This window comes from Chanodichthys erythropterus, chromosome 24 (genome assembly GCF_024489055.1).
Source record: "Chanodichthys erythropterus isolate Z2021 chromosome 24, ASM2448905v1, whole genome shotgun sequence".
Classification (NCBI taxonomy): Eukaryota; Metazoa; Chordata; class Actinopteri; order Cypriniformes; family Xenocyprididae; genus Chanodichthys; species Chanodichthys erythropterus.
This window is the reverse complement of record NC_090244.1, coordinates 25322598-25346495: the sequence shown is the minus strand read 5'-3', so window position 1 is coordinate 25346495 and position 23898 is coordinate 25322598. Positions and strand designations below refer to the sequence as shown.

The window sequence follows — 23898 nt, the reverse complement described above, 5'->3', positions numbered from 1 at the left end:
TTAGTGTATCTGTTTTTTTAAAATAACACTTTTATATTGTTCCTCTTTAGGTTATTAAATGCACAATATTCAATGGTAATAAATTGTTTATCCTTGTGCTGTCATTTAAAAATCTACAAACACTGCTCTCTGTTTAGGTCCGGTTGGAAGGATTCCATAATGATGGCATTTTGCTGTCTTAAGCAATAATGGCATGATATGGAAGCAATATCTTTACATTCAGTTGTTGGCGGCGTCAGCATGTCTGAGCCAGTTGTCTTCCTCAATGGCGGAATCAAACTCTTCCTCTGTTTCTTTGGGAGGAGCTCTGGATCACAAATACACAAACATCAATGTTTATTTTACACATGCTTAGTTGGGGCTGCAGACTAAAATAACTGACTAAGTGGGCCATTGGCTTCTAAAATTAAATATTTAAGAGTCAAATGACTTTTTGAGTTGCCAAATCACAGAATCACTCATTATAGATTGTTCATGCTTCAGTTTTATGGATGAATGGATGAATTTTGAATCTATTTGATTCGATTCGTAAAGCTTTGAAGCTTCATGAAGCAGTGATTTGAAATCGTCCATCACTAGATATTGTTGAATAAAGTAGTTTTTTTTTTTTTTGGCACACAAAAAGTATTCTCGCCACATCATAACATTAAGGTTGAACCACTGTAGTCACATAAACTGTTTTAAACATGTCTTTAGTAGCTTTCTGGGCATCTGAAAGTGTTAATTATCTTGTTGGCAATGGTGGCCTCACTGAGCCATTGGATTTTATCAAAAATATCTTAATTTGTGTTCCAAAGATGAACGAAGCTCTTGATGTGGCGCAAACTGAGCATTTCTGGCGTTTGATGCGTGTAATGCGTGATTTGCGTGAATCGCGCGAGTTGAAAAATCTGAACTTTGGCGTATTTTCGCGCCGTGTTAACCAATCAGAAGCTTGCTCTAGTAGTGACGTGATTACGACGTAGCGAGAGGAGGCAGAAATCCGAAACAACAATGGAGGACAAAATCATCATCGCTGTATGTGGATACCCAGATCTGTACGATAAATCTTCATACTTTTATAGAAACAGGAATAAAAAGGATCTTGCTTGGAAGAAAGTGAGTGAGGAGGTCAGACAATCTGGTAAGTTGTAAAAAAAACGCTCTTTACTCAATTTGAGCTATAAATATATAAATATTAAGACTACAAGCTAGCTAAAGCCAGCAAATTGAGCTTATTCGCCGTATTTTACAACTACTTTCCCGCTGATGAGTTGATGTGTTTATTCAGAGGAAGTGTGCAGAAACGACTGGAGCCACCTGGCAGAAGACCCTCTCATGATGCAAATTCGCATCTGTTGTGAAGTGAATTTCACGCAAGAATGAAGCGAATTTCACGCGTAAAAAATGTCGCTGTACCTAATGTAGCGTGGTTCACACTTGCCCTGGACCACATCTTTAGTCAGTTCCACAGCAATGATGTCAGATTGAGGCACCTCAAACATGGGCTCCAGCAAGAGCTTCTCCTGAAGGACCAGAGGTTACATACATTAGAGACACTAGAAGAACCTTCATAACTAAATTAATGTTTTCTGTTATTTACCATTATGGAGCGGAGACCCCTGGCTCCTGTCTTCCGTTCCAGTGCAAAACGAGCAATTGCCCTTAATGCATCTGGGGTTACATTCAGCTCACACTGGCACAAAAAAAAATAAAAATCAAAAAAACAGAAGATAAATAACTAAATTTACTAGTGCCCATAATGTCAGTTGGTGTACGTGTGTGATATACATACTTTATCCATACTGAAGAGAGCCTGATATTGAGGGACCACTGCGTTACGAGGCTCTGTAAGAATCTGCACCAGCATCTCCTCATCCAGACTGTGCAGTGGGACCACCACAGGCAGACGGCCCACAAACTCTGGGATCATACCGAACTCGATGAGGTCCCGTGCTTCAACATGCCGCAAGAGCCGGTCCTTCTCCTCAATCTCTGCCATTGCGTCCAGTTCATTCCCTGAACTGTTGGCCAGATCTGCAGCTGCTGCAGCTCTACGACCTTTGCCCATGTTAGAGGGTGTCCCAAAACCAAGATACTGTAGGAGACACGAAGAAACTATTACCTACTGAGAGTCAAATACATTTTGAATAACCTGCAAATAACTGTACTGTGGACAAACAACCTTTTCATTCTTCCTACGGCTGATGATTCTGTCCAGCCCGTTGAAAGCTCCTGATGCCACAAACAGAATGTTGGTTGTATCCACTTGCACTGTCTCTCCTCTCAACTTCCTGCTGTTCTTCTCTGGAACATTAACAATTGTTCCCTCAAGCAATTTCAGCAAACCCTGCAGACACAAACAAACATCAACATCGACAATCTGACAATAATGACAGAAATTACACAGTACAGAAAATATAATTCGGCTAGACCTTTCTTTTGCTTGTGGAACACTGAATTACTAGATTCTTCTGTCTATCCTACTTAGCATTGGGCATTACAGAACTACTCTTTTCTGGTTTGTGTCCTAATTCACAGGTCAATCCTTCTAGGTCAGGGGTTTCCAACCACATTCCTAGGGGCCTCCCAACACTGCATGTTTTCCATGTCTCTTTAATCAAACACACCTGATTCAGATCATCAGCTCATCAGTAGAGACTCTAAGACCTGAAATGGGTGTGTTAGACAAAGGAGAGATATAAAATATGCAGTGTTGAGGGGCCTCCAGGAACGTGGTTAGGAACCACTGTTCTAGGTCACATCAGCTACAATAGCCACCGAGGTACCTCAAGGATCGGTTCTTGGTCCACTTCTTTTTTCTTTTTTTTTCTCAATATACACAGTACTGCTGGGACTGGGAGCATTCATTAAGACACAGTTTTCCAAGCTTTTAGCTCAACCTATTGTTGCCAGTATATATGTATAAATTAATCTTGACTTGACGGAATCTTGCCCTGGTTGCAAGAAAACCAACTGCAACTCAGTTAGTTATTAGTAGTAGTAGTATTTCAGCTATTAACATAGGAGATAATGTTTGATTACCTTGACTGCTTACCATGCCACCTGGTCATGCAAATTAACACTCCTTAGAAATCAGAACCTTCCTGTCCAAATGCTTGGCATCTCAAGTCTAGATTGCTGCAATGCTAGGTTGGTCAACCATCTGGCATGTGCAATTAACTTCAACAAATATGCTAAGGTACATCTGGTCATCATTGAACCCACAGTCACACTTCTTAGGCTCACTGCACTTCGATATACAGTAAGCTGCCCTCATTGTCTGGATCTGTCAGATCCAGATTCTGGTGAGAGAGCAGCCCTCTTTATTACTGATCATTTTATTTTTATTTTTATTTTTTTTTTTTCATATTAAAACCAGTCATGTACAATATTCACTAACCAGGCACAATGTAACAATATAAAGTTTCCAGAGATGTGTCATTTTCCTGTCCACACTAAAAGTGGGAAATGTATTTTTTTCAAAAAATACTGTTTGGAAGTTAGTCAGGCCGACACCAACAACAAATGTCTAACCAATCAGCATTAGGGGGCGTATGATGGTCAAGGAGACAGAATGAGCAAGAGGTAGATTTGGAAAAGAAAGAAAGGAAGAAAGAATGCAGAAAGAGAGATGATGAGACAATACAAAAGAGCTCAAAAGAATATCACTGGAATGAAGGTTTATGATTGGGCAAGTGCTTTAGGACCTGCATTAAAATTAGAAAAGCTTTCCAGTGCTGAAGAGAGCTAAGCAGGAAGGCCTGAAAACAGATGTGGAGGCTGCTTTGATTCCGCTTCACATGCGAATAAAACTGGGTTTGAGCGTCATTGATTGTCTGGAGCTGCTGTGCTGTTGGCGACTAACAAAGAACACTTCTTTGTATTTACTCTTGTGTACTGTACGTTCATTTTTTTTGTGCTTCCTTGTAATTCGTTCAACAACTGCGCTTTATTTTTCATAAAGCATTATTTTGTTGCACATCAGCTGTGATAAACAGACATCCGTGTGTGACAGAGGCCAGCTAGTGAGAGTTTTGCAGGTAAACCACTGTGCACTGACGACTGCTAGAGAATGAGGTGTTTAGCGTCATTATTAGTGCACTCGCCTCGCTTGTCAGCAGTGAACGGGCCGGGGTTTGAGACTGATTTGGAGCAGGGTGGTTAGGATTGGAGGGTGACGTTTGGAGGCGGAGCAATGAAGAGAAGGGGTGGGTTTGTTTGGGTTAATTTCAAATATCAACAATGTCCAGCAGCGTTGTTGAAAATCTACTTACCCCACCTTTAAGGATCAGTCCATAAAAAAAAAATCTGAAAGTTGGTATTGCAAAACCATCTTTTGTTTTTACTTATATTTGGTTTAACCACAGTGGCCGTTTTTCGCTCGCAGCTCTTTAGATTTATATGGAGACAATGTGATTATGAGTTAACCAATAGCTAAATAAATAAAATAAAATAGCACAACATTTTTACTGCATTACTTGTATATCATTAGTTGTAAATAAATTACATGAATTTATGTCTATTTAACATTCCTGATTGTAATCTTTTATCAGAGACATTGACTCTGATTAGAGATTTACAGCAGTGTGAAGTAGTTCATTAGGCCAGTAACTCTCTGCAGTGACAGTATTATACAGCTTTGGGAGAGATGAATGAGGTTGAAATATAATCACAGACCTGCTGAACTCCTTCCCCCCCGACATCTCTCAGTTGATGAATTCCAGGCACACTGCCAATCTTATCCACCTCATCCAGGAACACTATGCCTGCAAAAGAACATGAACATCAAATCATAGACCTTTAACTAGAAAGAGTTAATTTCTAAAACTACAGATCATTTAGAAAGAGGAAGCAAAATGTTTAAAGGTCAAGCACGGAGGTTTTTATTAGTCAACGCATATTAGTCAACTTCTGTTCCTCATAATGAAAGTATATGACATTGCTTATTAAATGATGTTGTTATATATTTTGGTGGCATTATTTCAGTGTGCAGTAGGATGTTTGCTTCATAGGAATACAGAACATAATGTACATTGTTACAAAATTACTTTATCAGTCTGGCCATCTTCAGCTCCATGAAACCATTCATTACTACAGTAAAATATATTTTATGGTATACCAGCACACATTTTTGAAATACCTTCTCTATTGAACACCAATCAAATCAGTGACACTTTAGAGACACAGATCCGTGAAAATGACTAAAAATGCTGTATTATGCATGCTAGGCCAGTAGTTGGCAATGTGACTTTGTAAAGAAACAATACACGTCTATAGACTGAACACGCAATACACATGCGCGTGATTTCATAGTTTACACAAATTTGCTTTTTTTGTAATTTACACGGATATGATAATGGTTTTGTTTTCAAAAACTTGCATTTTGAAACATTTTCAACAGGTTTTGTTTTCAGGCCTCCAAAATGGCGTTGTTGTAACTGAACGGCCAAAACAAATAAACAGTTTTCCGTTTTTATTTGAAAATGGTGTAATGTAGACGGCCCCTAAGATAAAGTGTTTGAAATTGTGAAGTCTGAGAGTCTGACCTTGCTGGGCTTTCTCGACCGAGTAGTTGGCGTCCTGCAGAAGTTTGGCAATAACAGATTCAATGTCATCGCCTACATATCCCGCCTGGGTCAGGGTGGTGCAATCGCAGATGGCGAAGGGTACATCCAAGCATTTAGCCAGAGTCTGAGCCAGCAGGGTTTTACCTATGGTTTAATGTGAAAAATATCATGTCAAGATTGACAAAATCTCAAGATTAAAAGTTTCAATACACATCAAAATGATCAAATTTAATTCATTTGATAATTTCTTAAATCAGACATGGCACTTTGCTGATAATGTAACACTAGTTTTGAGGTTTTCTCTCATAGAGATTAGAGAATGACACTTAGCAGCCTTGTTCTTGTTCTGTCTTTAATACTAGTGCTATATAAAAGGATAAAATACATAAATAAATGTCCGGATCATATTTCACCCCCAAAATATAAGATAAAAGTTAAGATAATATAAGATTTCTCATAAAAGCAAGCGCATTTCTTTTGTCTCAATGTCTTATCACCGTGAAACGATTTGAATATTTGTGCTTTTTTTGTGGTTGTTGTTGTTATCATTACTGCAGTACAACTCCTGTCCAGCACAATGTTTAAGTTGTTCTTTTCTTTACCATGAATTAACTTTAGTACAACAAATACTACCTTGATATATACTTACAATTTTAACTTACAATGCATTCTACAATGTAAAGGCACAATATTAAATTTTTTTATTAGGAAAATGGTTCATTAATGCTTCAAAACATTTTTATTTATGGAGTGAAATTCTTGGTATTTTCATGAGGCTCACAGTAAAATATAAATCTGATAAATATTTATCAGTATCCATTCAAGTTTAGGCAGCTGTTAATATAAATTGTAAATGGCAGATCCTCATCACTTTGGGACGTCTACAAGAGGCTATGACCACAAGATGGTGCTATAACGTGTTATGTGGAAAACCTGTACTAACCTGATCCAGTAGGTCCCAGCAACACAATGTTGCTTTTATCCAGTTTAATATCAGTGTGAGCAGAGTCAAGCACGTCCCCGCCCCTTTTTTCTTGAGGAGCTTGCTGATTGGTCTGCTGCTGAACAGACGCACCCAGAGCGTTGCCATGGGGACTGATGCCAGCAATCTGAAGCAGCTCTGAAAGAACAGCACCACAACTTCACTTCATCTCAATCCAGTAAAGCATTTGCTATTTATTTAAACACAAAAAAAGTAACATGACTCCACAGGAATTTTGCTGTCAAACTTCTTTTGCCCGGAAACCTTCTCTAAAAATATGAAATAACCCAGCACAGATGTGGCTGAGGTTTTGTTTCCTCAAAGTTTTACTTTTGGTCAAGTATGGAATGTGCTGTTATTTTAGAGGGGGGAAAAAATATTTAACATTTTTTGACATTTAAGAAAATATCTAATTGTATTTTATGGAAAGGAAAAATGACAATTATTAATTTTGGGCAAACAATTCCTTTAATAAAGATTCTAATTAAGAATCTAATTTTCATAAATTTAGAGTCACTTTTATACATGAGCTAACACCTATCTTCATTTCATAAGTTAGGCTGCCTGTCTATTACACAAACTATAATTATGTCATCAGATTGGCCTAGTTTCCAGACGTGTCCAGTATCAGCCAGACCGGCAGGCCTACTACTGGCCCACATCCAAACTATAAATAAGAAGGAAATGGATAGAATTCCCAGAGTGAAATCAGAATGGGCAGAGACTATGTGCTGGCCAAGCACAGACAGTAACTAGGTCATTGTGACACTTTATCCAACTTTATGGAGGTCAGCAATGATCCCAAATGATCCTGAAGTGGCCGGCACAAAGCAAGCACAGATGGTTGATATGTGTACACATAAATGTGGAGTCATGCTGTTTATACAACAAAGCAAAACAAACTTTAAAAGAGGGTCACTACTTTACTTTACATTACTTTATGTAAAAGTGAAGTATATAAAACAATCACTTACTTGTAAACCGGTATTCATCTTCACGTCTTCTGATCTCTAATTCTACAGAGAGAGGGACAGTCAACTTTAGGTGCCTAGAACACTATAGATAAACTACTGGACAATGACAAACAATGCAGACCCCAAAACCACTAAACAGATCAGTGAGCTGGAGACTAGAGAATGTATGGTGTTAAATATATCTCCATATTTTTCAGCTTTTATCTGTTACATTACCATTTAAAAGTTTCGGGTCAGTAGGATTTTAGGATTAGAGTAGGATTCAGAAGAAATTTATACTTAGCAAGGATGCATATAATTGATGGAAACTGACTGTAAACACTTTTGAATTGTTACAAAAATCAAATAAATGCTGCTTGAGCTTTCAATTCATTAAAGAATCCTGAAATGTATTATAATTTCCACACAAATATTAAGCAGCAGAACTGTTTTCAACATTGATAATGATGATAAATGTTTCTTGAGCATCAAATAAGAATGATTTCTGAAGAATCATGTGACACTGAGGAATCAGTGTAATGCACTGAGTAATGCTCAGTGTTGGGGAAGCTACTGAAACTTTAGCTTGACAAGCTACAAGCTACTCATAATTTTAAGAAGTTAAGTTACATTCAAGCTAGTAGTTCAAGTAGTTAGCTACAATACAACTTAAAGGTGATAAAGACGATTTTTTCGTCGACTAAGAAACCAAAGACTGTTACTGAGTTTTTGAAATGAGCGCATGCGTAAGAACAACCCCCCCCTCCTTTCGAGGGAACGCCTCCCAAAACTCGTGCACTCGAGTATTGGAACACGAGTGTTTACAACTGGCATTCGCTGTATCGTGTTAGTGGATTTCGGAGGTAACTCATAATCTGCAGTTGATATTCCTGTCTCCGGACAAAAACATTGCATGCAGCGCCTGTGGAGTGTGGAAAGTTACTGGAGCGTGCAGCCGCGCTCGTCTCTCACAAGGAACGTCATGGCAGTGATTGACAAGCCAGAGAGCCAATCCGTGCACGTCTCTCACAAGGAATGTCACGGCAGTGATTGACAAGCCAGAGGGCCAATCGTTTACGTGATGATCGCGCAAACAATTGGCTGATGTTTTTAAGGCCCTACCTCGTGCACAGGTGATGTATATTAATTTTATTCCTTTCAGTGCACCTAATAAATAGTCTTTTATCAGTTCAACATTATCAATATTACTTCATCAATTTCAAGTAATATTGCAAAAATGACTTACTTTGAACAGAACTGCTCTGAGATGCCAATAATGAGCTGCTTGTGTGAACACAGTGCAAATTGCTTGGAATCCCACCGCAACCAGCCTTTGCAATGTGATAAGTACACCACTGTGTCACGAATTTATTTTCTGTCCGATAAGTGATCTTCAAAACTGTGGTGGGACAGACTAAACCATGGCGGGTCATCTTTGTAATTAAATCAGAAATAGACATTTGTAATTAAATCAGAAATAGACATTTGATATATACAGTGCAGGATAATTAATCAGTTTAAATAGGCTATTATTCACCTACTGTATGTGCTTTAAGTCCTCGACGTAGGCACTAGACAGCGTTTTAATCTTTGGTTTACATAACTTACAGCTGACTCAAGTGAAATATCCACTCATGTACGTCCTTTACATAATCATCAGACAATCTCTTGTCAGTGGACGGACTGTAAAGCCGCACGTTGCGTGATATAACAACAGGTGGCGGTAATGAACAAATTTAGTTTGTGATCTAGTAGGAAGACACTGCGCTGCTTCACTGCATTACAGGCTCGTGACTCGTCAGAGCTTAAATGGAATGTAGCTTTTGGTCGTGACACTTGCTGGAAAAAGTAGTTAGCTACTGGAAAAAGTAACTGAGCTTCTGTCAAGCTACTGAAAAATGTAGTTAAGCTAGTAGTGTCGCTACTCCCCAACACTGTCAATATTTATTTTATGAAATTAATAATCGACAGATTAATCAGTTGAAAAAATAATCATTAGTTACAGCCTAATTTAGTTTTCCAAATTGTTTTTTTTTTAAAGTTACTTAAGCTTATATCATCAGAAACATCATTGTGTAACATATATACACAAATATATTTGTTATGATTATGATGGAGATCTAACATTTAGCAACAGTCAAATATCGCAATTTTACTTAGATTTGTTTGCAACATCACTCAGAAATGTTAATGGAAGTCTGTGTGATGCTTTTGTTTTAGTATATGTAAGTATTGCTATGTATTAACATGCATCATTATATTGGTGTATAAATGACAATAACACAATTGTGTTTTTTCTTGTGTCATTGAAAAACAGGATAGAAAACATTTTAACCAGATTTGTCCTGGTTTGTTAGAATGACTGTTTGGTTTGATATAAAATGATGATTGTCATACATTTGTTTTTTTCCAATGCAAATCAATATACTCAGGTTTTATGAAGGTAATTCTTTTTTAAATTTTAAGACCAAGTAAAGAAAATTTAAGGAATAAATTAAGGGGAAAACTACATCAATACGTTTTCTAAATGTAACTGTCTAGGGAGAAATAATGAGTTGTATTAGCAACACTTTAGAGTTTGAAAATATATGTTTTAAAAGATTTCCATTACTTTTTAATTAATTTTACAAATAAAAACTAGCTTGAATTTCTCTGCTCCCAACCACTAGAATATGGAAACATCTTTTACTGCATCACACTGCAAAAAATTGATGTTCTTTCTCAGTAGTTTCTCAGTGTCTTGCTTTCTAGTGCAAATGTCTAAAGATTTTTAAAAAGGTGCAGTAAGCGATTTCTGAGAAACATTTAATATTTGAAATCGACCCAAACAAATGCACCCTTCCCTTCACTGCTCCACCCCTAAAATGCACAAACACGCAATGCATGAGTGGATCATGCAGAGTGAATGTCTCTTTTTAATAGCTGAAGCGAAGCAAAAAAAAAAAAAAAAGACCTTTGTGAAAAATAAAAATAAAGACCTTTTCAAAACTCATTGACAAATACTTGTTCTTGTTATAATCAAACTCACTTAATTTTGGTACATTTTTCAAAACTTTATTTTACATTTGCATCTCAAGTAAATAGTTAGATATTTGTATTGGAAAACAGAAAAAAAATACTTAGGAAGATATTCATTTGTTGCAGTGCATGCAACATTTAAAGGGGTGGTTGCATGTGATTTCATTTTTTTAACTTTAGTTATTGTGTAATGTTGCTGCTTGAGCATAAACAGTATCTGCAAAGTTACAGCGCTGAAAGTTCAATGCACACGGAGATATTGTCTTTTAAAGTTATGGCAGTTTATTGCCTACAAAAACGGGCGGTTTGGACTACAACGAGCTTCTTCCCGGGTTGGTGACATCATAAACCCTTGCTATTAACATAAACACTGCCCCCGGGAACACGCAACAAAGTGGGCGAGGCCATGTGGCACACCATAATGGAAGCGGATGAGTTGTTTACACCGAACGCGAGCTGCGCGACGCAACGCGTCAAAAGATATAGAACCCATTATATTCTGTGATATTTTCTACACTGGATACGGTGCTGAAGACAGTTTCCAGAATCTACATGAGTTTAATGCTGGATTTACACAAAGACTTTTACTGAAAGATGAAGCAGTTCCCACTTTAAAAGCAGAAGCAGTTGTTTATCAGCCCCAAACTGTAAGTACATTTTATTGTCTTTTAAACGTAATGTTATAGTTCTGTTGCTATTTTTAATGCATCAGGGACATATACAAAGAGCAACTTGTTTCTGCTAGCCAGTTAGCTAAGTTCTAGTGCAACAAACACCAACAAACTTCTATGTTCATAGACAAACAGTTGTTCATGCTATAAATTAAAAGATACCTTTACAAAAATGCGACTACTCAGTCATGTATTCGGCAACAGTAAATCTTAAATCAGGATAAAACTGTATATTGAAAGCTAACAAACAGCAGTGACAGCATCTAAACACTTTGACACAAATACTAAATTAAATACCATTCATAAACGTCCTTTAAAAGCTGCGATTGGAAAGGTTCGGCCTGACCCTCTTCATCTGGGTCTGATTTGGCTCAATTTACAGCAATATAGGCGCTAATATACAGCAATATAGGCGCTATTATTTACTTTCCACCTAAGCGCGTAACTACGAATGGTAAGAGGCGTGGCGTTTCCGGACGCTTCAGCGAATCATGACAGACTGGGCCAGTTACCAACCTGCTGACCAATCTGAGCACATTGCGTATGTCGGAGGGAGTGGCTTCATAGAAGCAGGAAGTCAAACGAGCCGTTCATATGACAGTGGAAACTGAGGTGTAGAATTAAGATAAAATATATGAAAAATACAGCATTTAAAAAAAAACGAAGCATTAAGACATGTTAAACTGTGCACCCAAAACACAATCAAGCCTAGAAAAAAACCAAGTAACCACCCCTTTAAAGCAATGACTTTGAATCTAAGACTTTAGGCTCTGGTTTAAGACCCATTTAGGCCTTAATGCGAGTAAGGGTGAATTAAGACTTTTTAAGACCTTTTTAAGACCCACACTGATTTACTGTAGTCAAAAGACTAAATAAGTGGTAATCTTTTGCAGTAACTGCATCAGTTAATGCATCAGATATCACCATATAACAATTTTGATAGCTTTTATATATTGATTTTATGAGTAAATACTAGATCATGATAAAATACAAACCTCTGGGAGAAAGGGAACTCTGTTTCTCTGCTTCCGTTTGTTGTCGGCCCACTGCTGGGAGGTTGTTGTAGATCCGTTTGTAATGATTATAGACAGCAACTGACAACACTTTCTTCGCATATGACTGGCCAACAACAAATTTGTCGAGGTAGGTATAAATCTAAAGACGTTGAGACAACAGAAGCCCATGTAAAGAGTTGTTTACTGCATTTCCAAGATTCCAATTCTAAGAAACTGTTGTCACAGGACTGGCTTTGAGATGTTTACTTTCAAAAAGTTGATCTAATTTACTCAAAGATTAAGTTAACATAATAATAATAATAGCAACATTGTGTATGATGTGAATTGTACCTTTTTAGGAGGCGGAGGGGGTTTCTGAGCTAATGCAAATTTAACATGCTCAGAGCTCTCTGCTTCCTTATTCAAACCTTTCTTGGAGTCAGTCTCAGACAGAACCACAAAGAAATGATGGCACTTTTCACATTTCACAAACCGTGTGGAGGCTGTATGGAGTAAATACAAGACAGTCGTTCAGTTAAGGTAAAAACACAAGTTAATAGCATAGACAATTTAGGGTTGTGACAGTGAGGAAATTTTCCCACCGGTTAATCGACATGTGACAACAATGGGGGGTGTCCCCCTCTTTTGCACCTTGCTTTTAAATCGCTAATTCGAGATAAAGCGAAAGTAAAATGCGCAAGGACGCACTGGCATTCATAATGGTGCGGAGCGAGCGTTTTCAATTAATTCCTATGGAAGTTGAGCTTCCATAGGAATGAACAGAAAACGCTCAGTGCCAATAGACTATATACTTTCAAATTGGCGCCAATTCGGGGTGGCAATTGCTTGAATGGTGGGTTATTGTTCTTAATGATAAACACAACAACTAGAAAAAACACTACTAATTCTTTGCAGGTTCCCTATTAACACTGGGTCTAAATCCAAAATCCAAACAAAAACAAAACGTCCAGGTCTATCTATTCATCTATTCTATCTATTCATTAAAAGATACATTTTATGAATTAATTGCATTTTTAATGACTCAAATACATCTATTATATGATGAATATGGGTTTAAAATCTCTATTTTTATTTTTATTAGGGTAAAAACATTGAAAATGTGAGGGTGGTACAAGTGTCCTGAAATCACAATGACGACTGAGAGATCATTTGTGAACAGTACCTACAGTATGGACCCTTTCCACAGACTGTGATGTGATTTTTTAACTTCAGAATCTTACATTTTTCTTAAGTTTTTTTCTTTTTAGATTTTAAATTTTTAACATTTATAACACTCTACTTTGTATTATATTACCTTTGCATCAAATAAAAAATAAAATAAAATAATAGTTAACGCTGCTGTAAGGATGTTCCTAATACAGGGAGTGACGGTAAAATTGACTTCTTTCTCTCTTCTGACTGTCGTTATCAATCTCTCTCTATTTTTTCCTCTTTTTCAAAATTGTGAAAACACTACTGTGGGATTTGTCTTTTGCTATTTGAGCAAATGGTAACACAAAAATATATGTAATGTTTATTTAACTTTTATATATTTTATTATATAAACAGTATATACATTGAAAAAAAACTTAAATTTTCAATTCATCAAAATATCCACCATTAGCAGCTATCTGAACTAAACTGGGTTCTGATTGGTTCATTGTATTCTAAACTTAATTGGCAATCAATTGTTGAAGCTATTAAGGTGTGCTGACCCAAAAATCTTTTACAAACCTGGGCCAAGTTTAAACCAGTAACCAGGCATCACAGCTGGCAAAGGGGCATGTCTGACTTTGTCATGTATATATTGCCATTATTATGTAATTAAAATGAAAATTATTATTGCTGGTCTTCAATGATAATTTCAAGTTACTGTAATGTATTTGCATATTATATATATATATATATATATATATATATATATATATATATATATATATATATATATATATATATATATATATATACAGTCCAAAAGTTTGGAACCACTAAGATTTTTTATGTTTTTAAAAGAAGTTTCGTCTGCTCACCAAGGCTACATTCATTTAATTAAAAATACAGTAAAAACAGTAATACTGTGAAATATTATTACAATTTAAAATAACTGGGTACTATTTAAAAATATTTGACAAAGTAATTTATTCCTGTGATGCAAAGCTGAATTTTCAGCATCGTTACTCCAGTCTTCCGTGTCACATGATCCTTCAGAAATCATTCTAATATACTGATTTGCTGCTCAATAAACATTTATGATTATTTTCAATGTTGAAAACAGTTGTGTACTTTTTTTTTTCAGGATTCCTTGATGAATAGAAAGTTCAAAAGAACAGCATTTATCTGAAATACAAAGCTTCTGTAGCATTATACACTACTGTTCAAAAGTTTGGGGTCAGTAAGAATTTTTATTTTTTTTTTTTTTTTAAAGAAATTAAAGAAATGAATACTTTTATTCAGCAGGGATGCATTAAATCAATCAAAAGTGGCAGTAAAGACATTTATAATTTTACAAAAGATTAGATTTCAGATAAACACTGTTCTTTTGAACTTTCTATTCATCAAATAATCCTGAAAAAAAAAAATTGTACACAAATATTTTGTATCATTGTACACATTAAATGTTTCTTGAGCAGCAGATCAGCATATTAGAATGATTTCTGAAGGATCATGTGACACTGAAGACTGGAGTAATGATGCTGAAAATTCAGCTTTGCCATCACAGGAATAAATTACTTTGTGAAATATATTCAAATAAAAAACAGTTATTTTAAATTGTAATAATATTTCACAATATTACTGTTTTTACTGTATTTTTAATTAAATAAATGTAGCCTTGGTGAGCAGACAAAACTTCTTTTAAAAACATTAAAAATCTTAGTGGTTCCAAACTTTTGGACTGGACTGTACTGTATATATATATATATATATATATATATATATATATATATATATATATATATATATATATATATATATATATTATAAAACAAAAAAACTGAGTAATTTGCCTCCTCATTTTAGAACAACTATGGAAATGTGCAACGTCAACAATACTACTACTAATGAGTTTGTTGATACTGTGCATTATGGCAAGCAGGACGGGGCCGAGAGCCATGGGAACGGAGCAAGACCGGAGGCAAGAGTGCTAATGAGCATCACCTGCGTGCCACACGGGCCTCAAGTTTCACGGAGGAGCTCCATAAGGATAAAAGGAGGAGTGACAGCAGTACAAGATGAGAGACCACCAGGCCTGGACTTTATGTTGTTGTTTTATTATGTTTTTACGCGGCAGTCGATCGTGAAGGGTTGCTGCTTTACTTTCGCTTTGTTGTTTATGTTTATCATTATTAAAGTTACGTTGAGCGTTTACCGGTTGCCGCCTCCTTCCATTGAACATGCATAATTACAGATATTTTAAGATGATTACGACGGGAGATGAAATATCATTGAGAGATGTGACAGAAGTGTTGCTGAAATTATAGGCATCCAGGATGCAAGAGGTCCTGCTTTCTCATTATGATTTACTTTTTACTTCATAGTTACATAACATTAACTTTTCTTAAAAATGGCATGAACATTTTACAAAATCATTTAAAACCAACAAACAGGTATTTCTGAGAACATGGCACATGGTGTTTTAAACTAGATTTCTCCTTCCTTTTGACAGACTTTTCTTTATGGTGGCCACTCTTATTGATTAAAATGGCAACACTGTAAATGCACAATTGAATAGAAATTGAATGCTAATGTGGAATCTAGGTGGAAAGAGCAATACTTACACACAAAAGTCTCCACATGTGTACAAGGATCTCCACATTTCGGACACCTCAGCTGACTGCCACCTTTCCCAGAACCCCCACCACCTGACGCCCGCTTTCCACCAGCCTCAGTTACACCCTTCTGCAAACAGCAAAATGGCACCATCAGTAGTTATACATATTTTACACTTCCAACAAACATTCACATAAAATAATGTAACAATGAAATGTACCTTTCCCCCATCACCATCTCTGGGTGAACTTTCTTTAGAGGCGAAACACACTGCTGTTTGTGAAAATGATCTGTTGTGCATGAACCGAGGTAGATGAACTTCATCACACACTGGTCTAGTGAGGCTGAAGAGCTGAACATGTGAACGAGAGAAACCTACAACAAAAACATACACAAAACACCAAACAATTAAATCAGTTAGATTATTCTTGAATTTGCCACTAAAAAATAGAACCACTTGTAAAAAAAAGAAGTGCGCTTAAGTGCACTGAATGTGTATTTGCAGTGTACTTCAAATTTTAAAAGTATATTTACTTTTAAAGTAAAGATAGATAATATAATAATAATGAAATAAAAGGCCACTTAAGTGTACTAAAGAGAGCACACTTTCATTTTAATAATGCATTTTGATTTAATTGTAAATAACATGCAAATAAGTGTCCAAAAACATTACATTTAGTTCACACATTCTTTTTAAAAGTATGTTATTTCCAAAATAAGTACTCTTTTTTTTTTAAGTATTATTAAGTGTATCTCTCTTTAACAAGGAGTACCACCGTTTTAAACAACATTGTAATATCATGTACTTGTTTGTTATTGATGCTACAATCATCACCTCAAACATGGACAAAGGTCATAAAACCATAATCACGAAAACAACAAACAAAATCAATAAAATTGGACACTATTAGGAAACACCACTAATGCTGTGATGTAAAGACTGGTAGCAATTAATGTATGAAAGAATTATAATAACTAGATTGAAAAGTTTGTAGGCATACTTTGATGTTTGTTTGACAAAGCCATATGAAAGTTTGAAAGTTTTATAAGCTTTAAATTTGAAAAGAAGGAAAGTGAAAGTGGAAAGTGAAAGAATGAATACATTGTTTTAATACATTGCTAACATGAAGTAACATATTTTAGGAGATGGTCCTCACTGCAGAACACAAGATCCAGGGGGCGAGGTTGGATCCAGATTCAACTCCTCCCACTTTACATATCTCTAAACCTACCCATCTCCACCCCCTGGATGGATCCTGGATCTTGTGTTCTGCAGTGAGGAGCTACTGTGTTTTGGGACATTGCTAACATAAATTAGCATGTTTTGCTAGCATATTTTGACAGGTTGCTAACATGAATTAACATGTTGCCAACTTGTTTTAACACGTTGCCAGCATGTTTTATCATATTGCTAAATAGGGCTGCACAATTTATTATGATTAATCTGCATGCAATTTGGCAAAGGCTGTGATTATTTTATGCACAGCTTGTCAGAGTTGTATGACTCGTGATTAGGAGTAACTGCTTCTCCATCTGAAAGCCAGAGGGCGCTCTTGCACGGAAACTCCAAATATGCCCTGCCGTAGAATTAGATAACATACGTCATTCCAGGAAATCCCTATGGGCTTCATACTATCGCTGTAGCTGAATAAACAGAAGATTGAAACGCTCTGATTGATTAAACATGACTAATAAACACACGACCGCTTTATTCTGTATAAGAAGCCACATCATCTCACAGAAAGATGCTCAACTGTCGTTATGAAGTGAGTTTGGAGTAAAACATGTTATTAAATGTTGTCTTTTGTTGGACAAGATGTTAATAAATGCTTCTCATGTTTGGAAAGATGTTTGAAAGTTTTATAAACTTGAAAGTTTGAAAGTTGCTTTTTCAAATGTACATTATAAGCGACTCAAACAGTGCAGTGCTTTCAGAGGGATTAGCATTTGGAGCCATACTTCATTGACAAGCTGCGCATAGAAAAATTAAAATTGCAGCCTTTGCGATTTCATAATCGCACTAAGAATCAATTTCAATGTTATTTTTCGTATGGTGCGATAAATCGTGCAGCCCTATTACTAGCATGTTTTAGCACATTGCTAGCAAGAATTAACATGCTTTAACATGTTTTAACACACAGTTAACAAGAATTAGCATGTTGCTAGCATAGGTGCGTCCCAATTCGCGTACTTGTGCACTATTTATACTTAAAACGTCATAGAATAGTGCACAAGTACGCGAATTGGGACGTCAGACTCTGATGTTAAATGACAAAATAACCTTATACAATTCACGCACTACATGGATGAGTACATAGTGCATAAGTACATAGTGTACAAGTGCATAGCCATAGTGTATAGTGCATCGTTTGGGATGCAACTCATGTTTTAACATGTTAATCATGAAGTAACATGATTTAACATATTGCTAGCATGTTTTAGCATGCTGATAGCATGAATTAACATGTTGCTAACATGTTGTAGCATGTTAAGCTTTGCTAGTGATAGCTTAAATACTCTATGGCCCGGTTTCACAGACAGGGCTTAGCCTAAGCCAGGATTAGGCCTTAGTTCATTTAGGATATTTAGGAACAGATTTATTAAAAAGGGCAAATTACCGTTAGAGCGCAATTCCAAAAAAAAAGCAGATGGGAGTGGAACGCTCTGCATGTGATCTATTGACGACGCGCACATTAAGGAACACAGACACAGCCGGATCATTTTCATAATGGCCAACACAATCTACCAGTTAGCATCTGGTGTAAGACATGCTTTTTGGGGCGTTAAATAATGGCACAAACACCAATAAATTGATGAGCGCAAACCTTAGTAAATCACCTTGCGTGATTCATTTAAATACTCTCCTCCTATAAATTTTGCATCTGAAAGGGAAACGCCGACAAATGCATATGTAATAAGGTCAGCCACAAAAATAACCCTGTCCACGCCTTTTCAGCGCTTTTTTTTTTAGTAAATCCTGATAGTAGTTTTTTAATGCCTAAAGAGGGTTTGCACTGCCGCAAGATGTTAGTCAATCTGGACCTTAAGTAGCTTTTATAAATGTACACTAGAAAAAAACATTACTGGTGTTGATCTTGAGACAAAACAATGTCACGGAGACATTTTAAGATATACCAGTGCAAGTTGATTTCAGTTAAAACAGCTCAAACATGCATTTTAGTCTGACACTAGCTTAAGCCTTGTCTGTGAAACCGGGGGTACAAGTCTATGGGACTTTTCATAGTTTTGATAATCCCGTTTAATGAAAATTGTAAGTCGGAGCAGTTAGAAAAGATGTAGCACACTAAGTCAGAACAGTCTGAAGGTCTGAGTTTAAAGAGTTTAAAATTTAGACTTAGAAGAAGAAGAAAAAGCTTAAATAGTAGACCAACATAATAACAGACTGTCTGTTAATTTTTATTGTGTTGGCTGTAGAGCTGTCTATCTAGATGGCTTTGTGGCTATCATAGGCAATTTTCGAGCAGGCCAGTTATGCTTGAACAAGCACATTCTGATAAAAAGGTTCAAATTAAATATTCATGCATGTCAGTGATATTGAAATGTTTGTACTGAATATTTGAGTGCGACTAGTGTGCAAAATGTTTGAATGTGATAATGGCCAAAATACTTGAATCCAATGGCTGAGCACAATAATACCCCAAAATACTGTGATTCAATACACAACATAACTGGTAAAATGCTTTTTTGAACACTAAAACATTATTATAATACCCAAAAAACACTTCATATTGAGATTTCAACAATAAATGTGGAACCAAATAATATAACATTCTAGGCACACATGATGAATCACATATTAAACTGTCTATTTTATGTTAGCAAAAATGCTGGCTAGGTAGACAGCTCACTAGGTTTTGATATAACCTATGTCCCAGTAAACACAGAATGTTTCTAGAACATTAGTATTTGTTTCTTTTTTTTTTAGGTATTATTTTTACAACCATAAAATAACATTCCCAAAACTTTACACAAACGTTTTTTAAACACCCTAAAAAATCCTGGTTGTCAATAACAAACTTTAAAAATTCTAAGAACTAAAAATTGGCTTCAGAGCCTATGTTGAATGTACTTTAACAGTTCACATAGTTATTTGTACTTTTTTGAGTTTTGATGGTTCACTCACCTTTATGAACGGACTTTATAATCACTCTCGCTGCAGGTCTACATGAACAGGACATATTTAAAAGCAGATCTGATGAGAAAAATAATAATAATCCACATTAAATACACACATAGACTACAGTATTACTATATACCGCCACAAATACAAATAAAGTAGTGGCAAAGTGCTGTCGGATATAATTAGTAATCATTGCAAGGCCTAAAACTACACTAAGTGTCATATATTTTCTTCAGAACGACAGGTATAACAGTCCAGTTGTATTACTCAACTACACATGCGCTGCTGTGAATGATGGCAGACATACTTACTAGAACTCTGTGTCCGAGTTTCCTCTAAAATCGATTTCTCTGTCAGTAAGCGAATCTAACACTAGGAGCTGAGCAGAATAAAAGGTTTCAGAGGTTTCATGCCAGTGTCAGTGTCTGCTGGTCTCATAAATGATGAAGTTGATGAAGTTTAGCGTCGATAAGTGTGATATAACCTCTGCTGTCATGAAGTGTGTCAGTGTGACGTACATGGCCAGATAGAGGTCTGTTTGTGTCACATGATCACGAAGGGGCGGGTCGGGGTCATTGAGCTCTGTTTCCTAAGAGGCATAATAAAGTTGTACTTCCTCCAGGGGGCGCTTAATGGCTAATAAACATATGTGCATACTATCCATCCTAAATAGTATGTGACATTAGTAATATTCAGTACTATTTAAAGCGGATAGGGTGGATAGTATGCACATTTTGGGATGCAGGGTTGAACATAATAAATAACTTTTTTATGCTGATAAAGACCAATCCTCCTCTGAGACGCATTCAAATATGGACATGTTTTGTTATTATGATCATTTTAACGCTTAAGGGTGAAATCGTTTAATTAGCTTTTAAATTATTATTTTTTATTTGACACAAATGTGAATCCACTCAAAATATATGTAGTTTTTTTTAATGTAATCACAAACAGTCCTGATTGGTTCAATGCGATCAGCGCTAAGAAAAGTAATAAGTGCAACGTGAGAGCACCGGTTCTTACTTGAATAACCACACTGACAAATGAATTCAACTAAAATAGAGAGAAGAGTTTTAAAAAAGTTGAATTATTATAATTATGATTTATTTATTATTTATAACCAACTTCAGGACAGCTAAGGTCTTAGCACGTGATCTTCTTGAGCTGTTCATTTTCTGTTGAACCAGATTACATTCATAGCGCCACATATAAACAGCTGTTTTAATGAAATTAATAAAATTGTTTCTTGATTTCTGAACACCATCTCTAATTGATATCCATCTTATTTGTTACTGTGCTATTTTACATTTTTAATGTTAATATTCAATAGTAATAATGATAGAATTTAATGTTATTGTTGTATTAAATATTTAAAATATTGTTTTTCTTGATTTCTTAACACCCTATTTATTTGATATACAGTTACTGTAATTTAAATTATTTATTTAAATATTTAATAGCATTAATACAAATTATATTTCTATTAATATTTATTACAATACATTTTGTTATAACAAGTATTTCTTGCAATGACGGGAAATGAACAATGAAAAAGAACAAGTGTCATCATACAAAATGACAAAAACTTTATTAAAAACATACTCGGCATGCTACATACAAACAGAAATTATCAATAACAATGCATTCCCACAACTCTGGGGAGAAAAAAACAGTGAAAGGTCATATTTGTAAAAAAAAAAAAAAAAAATCTTCTTCATTCTTCATCTATGGCTTATTGTCCAGTTACATTTTGTTGTGCTTAACTTTATGAAGTTATTAAACTAAAAACTTTAATCACTAGCTTATTTCTGTCATTAAAATTAATGTAATTATAATTCATAAAAAGTCAAAGAAAGTGTGTAGTGTAACTAGAATAGCTTAAGGTGGATTGCTCAGGATTTGAAAACAATTAAACATGCATGAGTTAAAATGATCAGAGATTTAATAAATTACTTCATTGGCAATTCTGGAATTTAAATTATTTTAATTTATATTTCATTATTAACATTAATGTAAGAATTCCTTCAAAATGTTTAGGCAATTAACCCTCTGGTGTGGTCAAAAATGGTCAAGAATGAAACAAATTTCAATGAAATGAATGTACTATATTTTAGTTTGATAATGTTTCTTATATAATATTATTTTATTGATCGTTTTTTATTTTATTCATATTTTTAATATTTTTAGAGGATTTTATGGTACTAAATTATATTTATGCTGTAGTTATAATCCATTTATTACCATTTTTGAGCATAGACCTGAAAATTACAGTTCAAACTTAAACCGTCATATATGCTTTGGTGCACAGATTTCACTTGTTATGAGAACACACTTGTTATGAAAACTGAATAAAAATACTATTTTCAAGTTTTATATGAAATATATATTTTCCAAAACATGTTTTATTTTAAAACCGTGAGAAAATCAAATCCATAAATCTAAAATGTTGTGTTCCAAATCTGAGGTTTATATCTCAAAAAATTAGCTTTCAGTAAGATTTTATTTGGGCGCAATACCAAATGTTTCCTCTAGATGAAATTTGTTTCCCATCCATTTCCAATGTGCTCATTTTTGACCACGTGGAGTACAATTGTGACTATTTTTTAAAGGGACATTTAACCTTTTCAAATCATGCCCATGATTTGTGTGTGTCTCTCTCTGTATGTGTTCACATAGCAAGTTTCAAAACCTTTACCAACTTACGTACCATAAAAATTCTAAAAAAAATTTTTAAAAATAAATAAAAACCTAAAATTGTTCAGTGAAAAATGACACCAGAGGGTTAAGTCTTTTTTATAACAGTGGTGCTAGACAATGCCAAAAACACACAATGCATTTGTGTAAGGGGTACTAGAGATATTTTTGATAAAGTATGGCTGTCTCCTATGTTCTTCTGACTTCATGAATAAATAAATACTACAAAATAATAACGCTGAAATAATAAAGCTAACTGAAGTACTTGCCACTTCATTTAGGGTGTGTATCAGTTTCCATAATCCAAATAAATCCATGCACAGCTACGTATGAGATGTAACAAAAATAAATGTTTCCCTGGACTGCAAAAAATTAACCTTTCATGATAAATGCATTTTCCACACAGGTCCCTTTTCATAACAGCAAAGTAGCAATCACATTTACCGTTGCTCGGCGGAATATCGCAGGTGAAATCCAGTCATTTCAATTGAATGACATGAGGGTGTTAATAAATGACATAATTTTCATTTTTGGGTGAACTAACCCTTTAAGTGACTGCACTTTAAAAAGTCATAAACAGTAATGTTACATGAGCATGAGAGGAAATGATGACAATGCGCAGAGAAGGTGTTCAGTTATGGAGTGTTTCTCTCATTTTGCTGGTGATTTTGTCTCGCAGCTCACAGTGTCTGATCAGATCTCTGACCTCAAGAGGAAGTGAACTACTCCACACCGTCAGCACTGAATCCTCAGCTAAGACCATCAAACACAGTAAACATCAACAGGTTATCATCATACTGTATAATCATCTGAAATAATATGGAAGCTAAATGTCCTTGATCTTTTAATGTAATAAGATCTTGATATAAAGAATTCTAAGATTCTAAGGGTCAGAGTGTTTTTGCCACACAACTTAGTATTAAAGGTGCCCTAGAACTTTTTTTTTAAAAGATGTAATATAAGTCTAAGGTGTCCCCTGAATTTGTCTGTGAAGTTTCAGCTCAAAATACCCCTTAGATTTTTTTAATTCATTTTTTTAACTGCCTATTTTGGGGCATAATTAGAAATGAGCCGATTCAGGGTGTGTGGCCCTTTAAAACTGGTGCTTCACGCCCCAAGAGCTCGAG

General features: G+C 35.3%; 2 protein-coding genes across 7 annotated transcripts in view; both read right to left on the bottom strand.

The window, feature by feature from the left end:
* Nucleotides 1-61: 61 nt before the first annotated feature.
* On the bottom strand, nt 62-20598 carry clpxb (caseinolytic mitochondrial matrix peptidase chaperone subunit Xb). 2 transcript variants are annotated; one of them, XM_067380605.1, is made up of 15 exons: nt 20389-20598; nt 20081-20149; nt 16157-16311; nt 15945-16065; nt 12520-12671; nt 12169-12328; nt 7506-7547; nt 6493-6669; nt 5529-5693; nt 4660-4748; nt 2165-2329; nt 1775-2077; nt 1583-1675; nt 1399-1505; nt 62-307 (listed from the first exon to the last, which is right to left on the bottom strand). In XM_067380605.1, the coding sequence occupies exons 2-15, from the start codon at nt 20133-20135 to the stop codon at nt 220-222; spliced, it is 1872 nt and encodes a 623-aa protein (XP_067236706.1). In that variant the 5' UTR covers nt 20136-20149; nt 20389-20598; the 3' UTR covers nt 62-219. The 2 variants fall into 2 exon arrangements, with proteins under 2 accessions (XP_067236706.1, XP_067236707.1); XM_067380606.1 differs by having other exon boundaries at nt 20081-20118.
* A 1092-nt stretch (nt 20599-21690) lies between these two features.
* Nucleotides 21691-23898, bottom strand: part of lrrk2 (leucine-rich repeat kinase 2) — a 55858-nt gene continuing 53650 nt past the window's right edge. For 3 of the 5 annotated variants that reach the window (XM_067380358.1, XM_067380363.1, XM_067380359.1), the window contains one exon: nt 23393-23524. Coding sequence is in view for 2 of the 5 variants with exons in the window: in XM_067380361.1 (XP_067236462.1) it covers nt 23403-23524 (122 nt within the window). In the remaining 3 variants the exon portion in view is untranslated. Of the gene's footprint in view, nt 23525-23898 lie in introns of all 5 variants that reach the window. The other 2 variants (XM_067380361.1, XM_067380362.1) reach the window with 1 other exon arrangement.

Excerpts from the sequence above, each read along its gene's own strand:
- clpxb (XM_067380605.1), bottom strand. The coding sequence starts at position 20,135 with ATGTCCTGTTCATGTAGACCTGCAGCGAGAGTGATTATAAAGTCCGTT. Across the intron at positions 7,548-12,168 it reads GAGTTCCCTTTCTCCCAGAG|AATTAGAGATCAGAAGACGT; the intron begins GTTTGTATTTTA and ends CTCTCTCTGTAG. Across the intron at positions 2,078-2,164 it reads GCCGTAGGAAGAATGAAAAG|TATCTTGGTTTTGGGACACC; the intron begins GTTGTTTGTCCA and ends TGTCTCCTACAG.